The sequence below is a fragment of the Carcharhinus amblyrhynchos genome, chromosome 1 (assembly GCF_965287045.1).
Source record: "Carcharhinus amblyrhynchos chromosome 1, sCarAmb.v2.hapA, whole genome shotgun sequence".
NCBI lineage: Eukaryota > Metazoa > Chordata > Chondrichthyes > Carcharhiniformes > Carcharhinidae > Carcharhinus > Carcharhinus amblyrhynchos.
Window position 1 is genome coordinate 165759283 of NC_137324.1, and position 13429 is coordinate 165772711.

Below are 13429 nucleotides of genomic sequence, written 5' to 3' on the forward strand. Positions count from 1 at the left end.
GAATGGGTGTTCAATGAACACTGGTAATGGACAGTTGTGATTTCCTGGGCACGTCCTGTCTTCTTTTCTCAAGGAAAGGCTGCCCTTTCTGGTGATGGAGCATAAGCTTAGGCTAAAGAGGTTAAAGTAGGATTAGCCAAATTAACAAAGAGCTCAGACATTCACTGTGTTACCATGTCCATCTGGGAGCATTAAGAGTCACCCCAAAGAGGGAAAAATGGAAAGTAAACAAGAACTCAAAGAAGAAGTTTAAAAAAAAGGCAAAAGCTTCTGAAGAGGAACGAAGATATTTATTAAAACATTTCATAAGAAATACAGAACAAAGATGGTTGAATAGGTATGCATATGGCACTTATAGTTTACATAGCTTCCGGAGCCCATGTTGAAAAGCTGGATTAGTTACAGAAGGGTAACAGGTCAATGTAGCACCCATTAATTCAGAAGGAGCAATAACCATTAAAATTATAGGTGGGAGTTCAGCAGTTGCAAAATTTCCACCACATTATTTCAGTCAAATAGAAAGTAAAATTCCTCAAAAATATAAAAGTACAGTTTTCAAAGAGATCTATATAAAGACTATCGGCAGCACTGAAGGTTATTTACGCCTATTGTGTAGTTTAAGAGCTAAATATGGTACCTGGGATGCTGAAAGATTAAAATTAGTTCAGGTAGCATGAAATAATTTACTACAGTTCATTATCCTTGCTATGGTGTTGCCATTTTATACCGTGAATCCATGTTTCTTGTAGCTACCATGAGATATAAATGCTCACAAACCTACCCTCTGCCCGCCACAAATCTAATACGTTTTGATTGTCAAACCCAGGAGATTCTGCACTTGACAATTTTATACCGCGGCTACCAATGTTACCTTAAAAAATTTACAAAATTCAAAGAAAATGGTACAAAATACGTCATCTGCGATTCAGTTGGAATTGTTGTACCTTTGCCTAACCCTAAAAATTCAGCACAAGGATTTATCGGTGTGGAGTTGATGGCGACATCGTTTGGAGTCAGTCAGGGCTTAGTTTTCTTCCTTTTGAAGAATATCTTTCTTCCTGCCTGAAAAAGAAATGACAGCCAACCAATTAACCAGCGAAGAAACAAGCAGCTGTCATGAGATTTCCAGACACTGTTAAACATATGACCTAGTGGTTAAATCCTGATGGATTATCTCTTGGGCGGCGTAGTGGCACAGTTAGCACTGCTGCCTAACAGCGCCAGGGACCCAGGTTCGATTCCCGGTTTGGGTCACTGTCTGTGTGGAGTTTGCACATTCGTCCTAGCTATGACTATAACATTACACTCTACACTCTCTCCTTTCCTTCTCTATGTACAGTATGCTTTGTCTGTATAGCGCACAGGAAAAAATACTTTATACTATACCGGCTGGTGTTGACGCGATGTGATTTCTGCCCAGTGCTCTGAATGTCAAATCAATTGTAAGTATTTAATTTATTCTGCTGGTTTGTATCAGTGCCGAAATGGAATGTATTTTACTGTCAGTAAGAGGGGCAGCGGGGTCACATGAGACCTCCATGGTCGTCCCTGTCCTTTGCGAGTTGTCCCAGGTCTGGGTAATGGTTTGAAATTCAGAGTCAGAGCCATGACCAATTGTGAAACCAGCGAATCTTTGGTGCTGATGGCAGAAATGCTCAAACCACAAGGGACAATGGCTGACAGTTATAGAGAGTCCCCTGGCGATAGAAGACTTGAAACCACCTTCTGTTCCCCTACTCGGAAACAAGTACAACTACAAATAAGACACATAGATGCGAGCCATGTGTGTGTCTCACAGATTCCTGGTAGAAGTGATTGGGGATTGAATGAAGACACTTAAGTATCAAATTCAACAATGCTTATTTGCTGGAAGTAACTCCTATCTCTAAAAGCCGATCTGGAATTTACTCCTCTGGGGGAATCCCAAAGGTAAACACAATGCCCCATTATTTCCCCACCAGATCCCAATAGATTTTCGATAGTCAAACAAGTGAAATGCTACATCCCAGGAGATTACTGCTCATTTATTCCCGTTTTCAGTTGTTAATCATACCTTTAGCTCTTGGGGCTTTCTCTGTGACCTTGATTGTACCTTCTGTCTGAACCTCTCCAAGGATATTGCTGGCATGACACTGATAGACACCTTCATCCTCCTTCGTCAGTGGATTAATCTGGAAGAAGTTTGAAGAAAAAGGTTTTGGAATATTTTCTCATGCAGAAACAAGAATGGAGTTAGTGTAAACATGCATGAATTTCATCAAGGAAAAAGTTCAACACAGGCAATCTAAAAACTATCATCTGGTATAAAACCAAGGTTCAACAGCCACAGTATTGACAATGGCCAGTGGGAACCTTGGATATTATTTTTCATCACACAATTATTACTGATAGGTAAAATACATCTAAATGCATCCTCATCCAACTTGAATTCCTCTCATTGTAGCAGTCCACAGTATCTGAAAAGGGAAACTGTTTCAGTGAGTGAAGTATCTGTGTTCTTTCCTGGTATAATGTTAAAAGGAATTGTGTAGAAGACCTTGGCCTTCTGTAAGACACAGTGGCACAATGGTTAGCATTGCTGCCTCACAGCGTCAGGGACCCGGGTTCAATTCCTGGATCTCTGTCTATGCAGAGTCTGCATGTTATCCCTGTGTCTGTTTGTGTTTCCTCTGGGTGCTCTGGTTTCCTCCAACAGTCTGAAAAACCTGCTGGTTAGGTGCATTGGTCATGCTAAATCGTCCCTCAGTGTACCCAAACAGGTGTCGGGGTGTGGTGACTAGGGAATTTTCACAGTAACTTAATTGCAGTATTAATGTAAGCCTACTGTGACATGAATAAAATGACAAAATAAAAGTAATCATAAATGGAGAACTTATCTAGAGAAAGCTGGTAAACAATATCATGAAGAGGTTACATGTTGGAGCAGTTATAACCAGATATCACCAGGGGGAGCAAAGGCAGGATTCAGAGAACCTTGAATTTGAGACACTAAGATAGTGTGCAAACATATATCATCTGTATAGGCCTGTAGGTTAACTTTCATGCCATGATCCTTTTAAACTGTGGGATCTTAATTGTTTAAAGTGATCATCCATGACTGTAGCTCTGTGCGTGCTTTTCTATCCAAATATTTTAAAAGGCAAAAACCTCCTGTTTCAGAGAAAGCAGCAAACTGATACCGCTGTAAATATCTGTGTAAGAACTGCAATGTGTGCATGTGAGCACACGCATGTGGTGAGTGGGCATTTTCCAGAAAGTTCCATGCTACTTGTCATTTCTTGCAACATCACTCCTGTGCAAAAATATTCGTTGTATGACATGGTAGACTAACTAACCGAGGGGGAGTTGGTGGGGAAGGAGAGACTTCAACAAATAAGTGGGATTTTATGTCCTCACTTATCCCAAAACCGTAACATCATGCCTGATGTTAATGGACCTTCGCGGTTTTCCCCCCAACCCCACCTGCTCCGATTCTCGTGGCGGTAAAATTCCAGCCCTTATCTCCAACCAGGCACGAAGACTGATGATTTCAAGAATAGCTCAAATTAATTTAACTTGTCTTTTTCCTTACACAAAAGATCAGATGTACTTATTAGAAAAGTATTTCTCCTATTTCTTTAATTGAGAATTCTAAATTCATTGCATCTTAGCATTATGTACAAAATATCTGGGGTGGATCTTTCGATGCCACATCTCCCATCTGCTAGACTTTCTGTCATAAATAAAGATTAATACAATGCTCCTGGACTATTAACAGAGAGGACTGATGTTGTGGGGGGTGATAGAGATCACAGAGGTTTGCAGCATGGAAACAGGCCCTTTAGCCCTATATGCCCATGCTGCCCTTTTTCTTCACCACTATGTTAGTCCCAGTTGCCCACGTTTAGCCCATATCCCTGAATACCCATCTTACCCATGTAACTGTCTAAATGCTTTTTAAAGGACGTTGGGAGCTCCGATCCATGCTCCTATTGACTCTGCCTTCCCACTGGGGACCGGGATTTGCTATAAAGCACTTGCCAGGATAGATGGAAGGACGTATCTCGCTGGGAATTCTGTTGCGCTTTGATAGTGTAGTATAACTTTGCCAGGTCCTACCAGGTCCAGTCTGATAGAGTCATTGAGGTATACAGGACAGAAAACAGGCCCTTCAGCCATTGTGTCTGCACCGGTCAAAGACAAACCACCTAACTATTTGAATCCCATTTTACAGCACTTGGCCTACGGCCTTGTGTACCTTGGCATCGCAAGTGCACATCTAAATGCTTCATAAATATAATGAGGGTCTCTGCCGCCATCACCTTTTCAGGCAGTGAGTTCCATTTCTCCCAGCACCCTTTGGGGTAGCATCTTTGGGGTGAAAAAGTTTTTCTCACATCCTCCCTAAACCACTTACCTTAAATCTTGTTTCAGTTCTTTCTGTCTCTTTCCAGTGCTATGTCACCTAATCTCACCTGATGTTGTTGATGATGTGGGGTAATCTAGAACAAGAGGTCACAGGTATAGGTTGAGAGGCGGTCGATTTAAAACCGAGATGAGGAGGAACTACTTCCCGCAGAGGGTGGTGAATTTGAATTTGTGGAACTCGTTGCCCCATAGCGCGATGGAGTCTAAATCATTAAGTGGTTTCAAGAAGAAGGTAGATATATTTCTGATAAAAACAGGTTAAAGGGATATGGGGAATAGGAGGATTTGAGACCCGGGAGAGATTAGTCATGATCTGATTGAATGGCTCAAAGGGCTGACTTGCCTACTTCTGCTCCTAATTCCGGTGTTCCTGATGCAAAACTCATTTCTTACCAAAACCCATCCTGTGCTTTCATGTTTGGATGGTCCACCCCGAACCTGAACTGCAACATTCACTCGGTCTCCAGGCAACTCCTCCAGGAGCTTTATTCCCTTGGGGGACTCAGTGACCTGCGCACAACAAGTAAATAAGGAATAATTGAAAATGATAAACAAGACCATGAACTCATGCAGCGCAGCACGACACAATGCAATCTACACCAATGCATTGACAAAAAGACATGTATGTTCCAAAATATAGGTCAATGTTTCACACCAGGCAACACTACTCAATATCCAGCCCAATTCTCCATCCCTGCTTACAATGGCGGTGGGGCATGAACTGCTAGAAAAGTCCAGCCCTTATAAGTTTACAATTTACTAAATATTAGGATTTATGACTAATAATACTTATTATGCTTTAGAATTCTCTAAGATACAATGGTGTTGGTCTCTTGTCAGCTGTTTGAATGTCTGAAAGTAGTAGAATCATTGCACACATTTCCACTCATATGTGGTGCCAACAGTGGCCTAGTTGGTAGAACTCTTGCCTCTGAATCAGAAGGTTGTAGGTTCATAGTCATAGACTCTAGGACCTCAGCTCCAAATTCCAGACTGGCATGCCTAAGCAGGAGTCAGCCAGGAATGCATAATAAGGCTCGACTGAGCCTCCATGGAGAACGGTTCCTGGCATTAGCTCTGGTTCTCTGATCTGTGCTGTCACCTTGTTTATTTACACAAGATAAAGAGATTTCAAGTGCTTATAGTTTCATCCATTGTTACTTTTAAAGCTCTGGATTATTGATATTTTATTGGGCTGTAATAAAAATGAGTTTTGTTTGAGGAAATGAAAAGTTGTCTTTAATTTGTGTTTTGCACATTGAGGTGCCAAGTATTAGTTTCATCGGTTCCACACAGTATTCAGTGGGTGTGTGGGCATGGAAATACCATAGCTTAGCATGGGTGTTGGAGATGGGGGGGGTGGGGAGGGGGATATGAGGAGCTATTAGGATTGAAACATAGAAAATAGAAGCAGAGGTAGGCCATTCGGCCCTTCGAGCCTGCTCCGCCATTCATTTTGATCATGGCTGATCATCAAATTCAATATCCTGATCCCACCTTGCCCCCATATCCTTTGATCCCGTAAGCCCCAAAAGCTGTTATAATTTATTCTTGAATCTAAATTCTTCTTGAAGTCACACAATATTTTGGCCTCAACTGCTTACTATGGTAGTGAATTCCACAGAATCATCACTCTCAGTCCTAAAAGACTTACCCATTATTCTCAAGTTATGACGCCTAGTTCTGGTTTCTCCACCATCGGGAACATTCTTTGTGAATCTGATTTTTGGGGGGAGACAAACCTTGTCATGGATGGTGTGAGAGGCATGATGTGGAGATGCCGGCGTTGGACTGGGGTCAACACAGTAAGAAATCTCATAACACCAGGTTAAAATCCAACAAGTTTATTTGGTAGTAAACGCCACTAGCTTTCAGGGCTTTGCCCCTTTGTCAGGTGAGCGGAGAGTCACCTGACGAAGGGGCAAAGCCCCGAAAGCTGGTGGTGTTTACTATCAAATAAGCCTGTTGGACTTTAACCTGGTGTTGTGAGACTTCTTAGCATGAGAGGCCACAGGGAGTGGCTGGGGGCCACACTTTGGCATGGAAGAGGGGGGCACGAGGAGGACCATTTGAAATTACCCTTTAAAAGTTCCCCTCATTCAAATTATGGTTTATGAGGTGCCAAGACCCACGGCTCTTTGAAGACCTCACATCAATTCATGAAATTGAAGAAGAGCAGAGCATGCCTGTCTCCCCAATGGATCTGGCCAGGTTGAGAGTGCAGGGTGTGGGTTCGTGTCTTGAACCAGCCTTAAAAGGCACTCTTGAAAATCAGAAATCCTGGGGATGGGGGTTGGGAATTCTGGAATCGGGACCCACCCTCCATTTTTATGTCACTCTAATTCGGTGGAAATCCAGCCCAATGGCTCAATTCTTAACAATGCTAATGGAGTACGTGGTGACAATTTCACAACTTCGGAGCCTTCTGTGCTAGAAAAAAAAACAAATGCATAAAAGTTTCGGCCCAAGGTTCACATTATGTGCAAATGAAAGTACCATTTTAACTTAAGACTATCTACCTCTTCCCTGTAAATGAAAGCACCTAAGAAACAGATGGACATTAGACAAATTATTAATTGAATCCAAGCCTACCTTCCTCCAGGTGACAATGGGAGTAGGAACAGCTTTCACCTCACAGGCCAGGTAGACTTGAGAACCAGTCACATTCAGGACTGACGTTGGTGGGAGAATGATTACCGGAGCTGTGAAAGAGCGAATTATTGAAATATTTACATTTCAGAAAAAGGAATTATTTTACACTGACTCGATCCATACATGTGCAGTTGCTTGGAATTCAAGGGGCACAATCTTGTCTGCCGTTCACACCATGCTCCTGCTGCAGCGATGTCAGAGAATTTGGCGGCCAGCCAGATCTCCGTTCATTGCGGCGGGATGGGAAAATCCTAGCGGTGTGAACGGTGGTAAGATTCTGGCCAAGATGTGTATTTCAGTATCTCGTCCTTACTTCCTTTCTGGGATGGGTTTTCTGAGTGTTGAACAACAATGGTTTACTCCCTCTGCTGGCTGGCTTACATTTTCTTTCGGAGTGAGATCAGGAAACACTTCTCCACCCAGAGGTGAAAGGGAAATGGGAAACTCGAATGATCCTTTCTAGACGACTGTGGCCGATTGGCATTTTCAAGGCTTGAGATTGATGGAGTTTTGTTAGGCGGGAGTGTGAAGGGACCTGGGTCAAAGATGTGAGAGTAGGGTTGAGATGTGTTGACCCACTGGTTGAATGGAGAATCAGACTGAATGGGAGCCGAATGGCTCCTGCTGTTCCTATGTTCCCTTCTGGTTTAGTTCCAATAGGCATAAAGTCCAGTCCCACCATGGTTGTTTATTTATTTCCATGATTATTTCCACATGCTAGAATTTAACACAATAAGAAACATGACTGCCCAACTTCTATTTTTGGTGAAATTTAAGACAAAATATTTCGAAAGATGTTGGTACAATTGGCTAGGCTAGCATTTATTACCCAGCTTTCATTTCCCTGAAGAAAATGGTGGAGACCTGCCGTCCTGAATCACTGCTGTCCATCTATGTGGTCTAGGTACAAGCACAGCGCAGTTAAGGAGGGAGTTCCAGGACTTTGATCCACCAACACTGAAGGAACGGCTGATATATTTCCAAGCCAGGACAGTGTGTGACTTGGAGGGCAACTTGTAGGCGGTGGTGTTCCCATCAAGCTGCTACCCTTGTCTTTCTAGGTGGTAACGGTTCTGAGCTTGGAAGTTGCTGTCGAAGGAACCTTGCTGAGTTCCTGCAGTGCATCCTGTAGATGGTACACACTGCTGCCACTGTGCGTTAGTGATGGAGGCAGTGAATATTTAAGATGGTGATTGAGGTGCCAGTCGGTCATACTGCTTTATCCTGGATGGTGTCAAGCTACTGAGTGTTACTGGAGCTGTGTTCATCTGGGTGGCATGTGGCACAGTGGTTAGTACTGCTGCCTCACAGCACCAGGAACACAGGTTCGATTCCCAGCTTGGGTCACTGTCTGTGTGGAGTCTGCACATTCTCCTTGTGTATGCGTGGGTTTCCTCCCACAGTCTGAAAGACGTGCTGGTTAGGATGTATTGACCCAAACAGGTGCTGGAGTGAGGTGACTAGGGAAATTTCACAGTAACTTCATTTCAGTGTAAGTATGACTAATAAATCTACTTTATTCATCCAGATTAATGCACAGGCTTTGGGGAGTCAGGAGGTGAGTTATTTGCCCAAGCATGTCCAGCCTCTGATCTGCTTTTGCAGATGAAGTATTTATATAGCGGGTGCAGCTCAGTTTCTGGTCAATGGTAAGCTTCAGGATGTTGATGGGATTGAACATGTCCAACTGGGCTGGGCGTATGACTAGTGTTGGAGCTATTGGAAGCCTCCATCAGTGTGTGTTATTGTAATATTTCCTTAGTTTATAACTGTGCAGTGTAATTGTTCAATAAGGTAGAATCATCCGGGAAATTTGTAAAGCAGAACCTACTAATTAACTACAAAGATGGACCCACGTACTCATTTTCTTATGTCCGATCTATGCCAATCAACTTCTGATTATGTTCAGAAATAGAAAGCATTTAACATTCATAAGAACATAAGAACATAAGAAATAGGAGCAGGAGTAGGCCATCTAGCCCTTCGAGCCTGCCCCGCCATTCAATAAGATCATGGCTGATCTGTCGCTGCTCAGTTCCACTTTCCCGCCCTCTCCCCATAACCCTTAATCCCCTCTCTTATCAAAAACCCAACAACCCGCGTCTTAAAAATATTTGGCGAGGCAGCCTCCACCACTTCAACGGGCAGAGAATTCCAGAGATTCACCACCCTTTGAGTGAAGAAGTTCCTCCTCAACTCCGTTCTAAACCGCCCCCCTTTTATCTTGAGGCTGTGCCCCCTAGTCCTACTGTCTTTTTTGAGCGGGAAGAGTCTCTCCACCTCTATCCTATCCATCCCATTCATCATCTTATACGTCTCAATGAGATCTCCCCTCATTCTTCTAAACTCTAACGAGTACAAGCCCAGTTTATTCAGCCTCTCCTCATAGCTCAACCCCCTCAACTCCGGTATCAGCCTAGTAAACCTCCTCTGCACTCCCTCCAAGGCCAAAATATCTTTGCGCAGATGCGGCGCCCAAAACTGCACACAGTACTCCAGCTGCGGCCTCACCAATGCCCTATACAGCTGCAGCAAGACCTCCCTACTTTTATATTCAATCCCCCTCGCTATGAAGGCCAGCATCCCATTCGCCTTCCTGACCACCTGCTGCACCTGCAAGCTGGGTTTTTGCGACTCATGCACAAGGACCCCGAGGTCCCTCTGCACCGTCGCCTGCTGCAGTTTTTCGCCCCGTAAGTAATAGTCCTTCCTACCATTCTTCCTACCAAAGTGGACCACCTCACACTTGCCAACATTAAATTCCATTTGCCATTTCCTGGCCCATTCGCCCAGCCTATCTAGATCCTTCTGCAGACTCTCTACACCCTCCGCACAATTTGCTGTTCCCCCAATCTTGGTGTCATCAGCAAACTTCGACACCCTACACTCGGTTCCCTCCTCCAGATCATCTATGTAAATGGTAAAAAGCTGAGGCCCCAGCACCGACCCCTGGGGCACTCCATTAGTCACCATCCGCCAATCCGAATAGCACCCGTTGACCCCCACTCTCTGCCTCCTATTTGACAACCAATCCTCTATCCACGCTAACACCCTACCCCCAACGCCATGTCCCTTGACCTTCTGCAATAACCTCTTGTGAGGTACTTTGTCAAACGCCTTCTGAAAATCTAGAAAGACCACATCCACCGGCTCTCCTCTATCCACCGCCCTAGACACATCCTCATAGAACTCCAGTAAATTTGTCAGACACGACTTCCCTTTAATGAAACCGTGCTGCGTCTGCTCTATCAAGCAATTCCCTTCAAGATGCCTCGCAATTTCCTCCTTAATGACAGATTCTAACATTTTACCTACCACAGACGTTAAACTAACCGGCTATAATTCCCCGCCTTTTGCCTGGCACCCTTCTTAAACAACGGCGTAACATTAGCCGTTTTCCAATCATCCGGCACTTCCCCGGAATCCAGCGACGTCTGGAAAATAACCACCAATGCATCCACTGTAACCTCCGCCATTTCTTTCAGAACCCTCGGATGCATTCCATCCGGTCCTGGGGACTTGTCCACAATCAGCCCCTCCAGTCTGTCGAGCACCGCCTCTCTAGTAACAGTAATGTCATTAAGACCCTCCAGTCTTACCACCTTTCCATCGCTAACACCCGGCAAATTATTCACGTCCTCCTCCGTGAAGACAGAAACAAAAAAGTTATTCAATACCTTAGCCATATCCCCATCCCCTACCACTAGGTCCCCTTTCTCATCCTCTAAAGGACCAACATTCACCCTAGCCAGCCTCTTCCTTTTTAAATATTTATAAAAACTCTTGCTATCCTTTTTTATATTAAGCGCTAGCCCAGCTTCATAGTTTCTCCTACCCTTCTTTATCAACTTATTTGTCAATCTTTGTTGACATTTAAACCTCTCCCAATCCTCTTCTCGCCCACTACTCTTAGCTACTCTAAATTCCTCCGCTTTTAATTTAACACTTTCCTTCACCTCCTTCGTTATCCATGGCTTATTACCTCTCCTCCTACTATCCTTTTTGACCATTGGAATAAATTTCTGCTGAGCACCAAGAAAGATCTCCTTAAAGATCCTCCACTGCTCCTCAACAGACCCTCCCTCCAACGCGCTCCCCCAGTCCACATTCGCCAATTCTTCTCTCATCCTACCGTACTCCCCTCTATTCAAACAAAGGACGCGTGTCCGGGAACCCACTTTCTCCTCCTCCATCTGCACCAGAAACTCCACCATACAATGATCACTCTCCCCAAGAGGATCCTTCACCACAATTCAAACTTAACATTTGAATATTATATGATATTAGTCGTAGTAATTAGTAGATATTAATAGTAATTTATTATGGGGAGGCGATGGTCTAGTGCTATTGTCGCTTGACTATTATTCCAGAAACTCAGGCAATGTTCTGGGGACCTGGGTTCGAATCCTGCCATGGCAAATGATGGAATTTGAATTCAATAAAAAACATCAGGAATTAAGAATCTACTGATGACCATGAAACCACGAATGTCCTTTAGCGAAGGAAATCTGTCATCCTTACCTGGACTGGCCTACATATGACTCCAGGGCCACAGCAATGTGATTGACACTCAACTGCTCTCGGGCAACTAGAGATGGGCAATAAATGCTGGTCAGCCAGCGACGCATATCTCCCATGAACAAATAAAAATAGTTAATATTGATTGAACACTCTGAGTTTCAGCATCAATCATCCATTTCTCCAATCTGAACAGTCGAATTCAGGTTTGAAGGTTTGTCTCCCAAATTACCTTCGACTGGGGGGAAATGTAGCAGAATTCCCAACAGAAGCTGCTTTGCATCATTGCAACCCTTAAAACTTATCACACAAACCTTTCAGTCCCTGAGTTTTTGAATAATATGGTGCACAAAACACCAGTGATTAATAAAATTGATTATTAAGCTGCAGAGCTGGCCCAGAATATGTTAAACACAAAGGCCAGAATTCAGTGACCTCACAAATGGCTGGGATTCTCCAGCCCCGCTGCAGTGAATGGAGTTTTGGCAGAGTGCCAACTTCTCCATTCTCGCTGACAGAGCTGACTGGAGAATCCTAATGTGGGTATGCCGGCGAATCCTAGCCAGTAACTCAGCCCCCTTGTTGAGCCTTTTTCCTTTACGGTTGGGTTTCAGTTCTGTATATGAGAGGTTTAAAGCTTATTTATTATTGTTACAAGTCGGCTTACATTAACACTGCAATGAAGTTACAGTGAAAATCCCCTAATCACCACACTCTGGCATCTGTTCAAGTATACTGAGGGAGAATTTAGCACGGCCAATGCACCATCATTCGGACTGTGGGAGGAAACCAGAGCACTCGAAGGAAACCTATGCTGACATGAAGGGAGTGTGCAGACTAGCCAGGAGTCGAACCTAGGTCCCTGGTGCTGTGAGGCAGCAGTGTTAACCACTGCGCCACTCTGCCACCCAAGCTTGTGAAGTTGTTGTGAAAGGCAGTTATGAGGACTGGTAGTTCTGTTGAGGTAGATTTTGAGTATACTTCCTAAACAGTTTACTGGCTGCAAAGCAAAGGTCCTGAAGATGTGAAACGTGCCATATAAATTCAACTTTCTCTCTCTCTCTTTAAATCTCAGGATTGATTTTAATTCCAAAGTGGAGATTGAGGCGGTGGCAATCTGTCTGGCACTTAACAGTGAGAGGCCTGGAGATTATTTCTGTGCCCGAACCCAGTGGGAAGCACAAGCTTCACAGACGGTTGAGAGTAGAAATTGGGGTGACAGTAAATCACTGCCAGGAGCCCATAGGAACAGATTCCATTACTTGGATATTTGATTAAAAGGGGTATTGGGAAAGGACATCACAGCTGTGGGAAGAGGAGGGAGGTCACAGAGTTGATAGAATCCCTACTGTGCCAAAGGAGGCCAGTCAGCCCATTGAGATTGACAACAACCCTACCCAGGCCCTATTCCCATAATCCCATGTATTTACCCTGTTAATCCCCCCGTGACACTAAGGGGAATTTAGCATGGTCAATCAACCTAGCCCGCACATTTCTGGATTGTGGGAGGGAACTGGAGCACCTGGTGGAAGCCCCCTGAGACACGGGGAGAATGTGCAAACTCCACAGACAGTGACGCAAAGCTTGAATTGAACGCAGGTCCCTGGAGCTGTGAGGCAGCAGTGCTAACCACTGTGCCACCATGCAATTTACCGACTCAAGAACAGCTTCTTCCCTGCTGCCATCAGACTTTTGAATGGACTTACCTCACATTAAGTTGATCTTTCTCTACGCCCTAGCTATGACTGTAACAGTACATTCTGCACCGTCTCATTTCCTTCTCTATGAACAGTAAGGTTTGTCTGTATAGCACGTAAGAAACAATACTTTTCACTGTATGGTAATACATGTG

General features: G+C 44.1%; 1 protein-coding gene across 1 annotated transcript in view; it reads right to left on the reverse strand.

Moving 5' to 3' along the window:
* Window positions 1-268: 268 nt before the first annotated feature.
* Window positions 269-13429, reverse strand: part of LOC145347165 (insulin-like growth factor-binding protein-like 1) — a 51516-nt gene continuing 38355 nt past the window's right edge. Inside the window, exons 2-5 of the mRNA XM_080195027.1 lie at window positions 7000-7109; window positions 4801-4917; window positions 2054-2171; window positions 269-1062 (exon numbers count right to left, since the gene is read on the reverse strand). Of these exons, the coding sequence (XP_080051153.1) occupies window positions 1025-1062; window positions 2054-2171; window positions 4801-4917; window positions 7000-7109 (383 nt within the window). The 3' untranslated portion in view covers window positions 269-1024. The remainder of the gene's footprint in view (window positions 1063-2053; window positions 2172-4800; window positions 4918-6999; window positions 7110-13429) is intronic.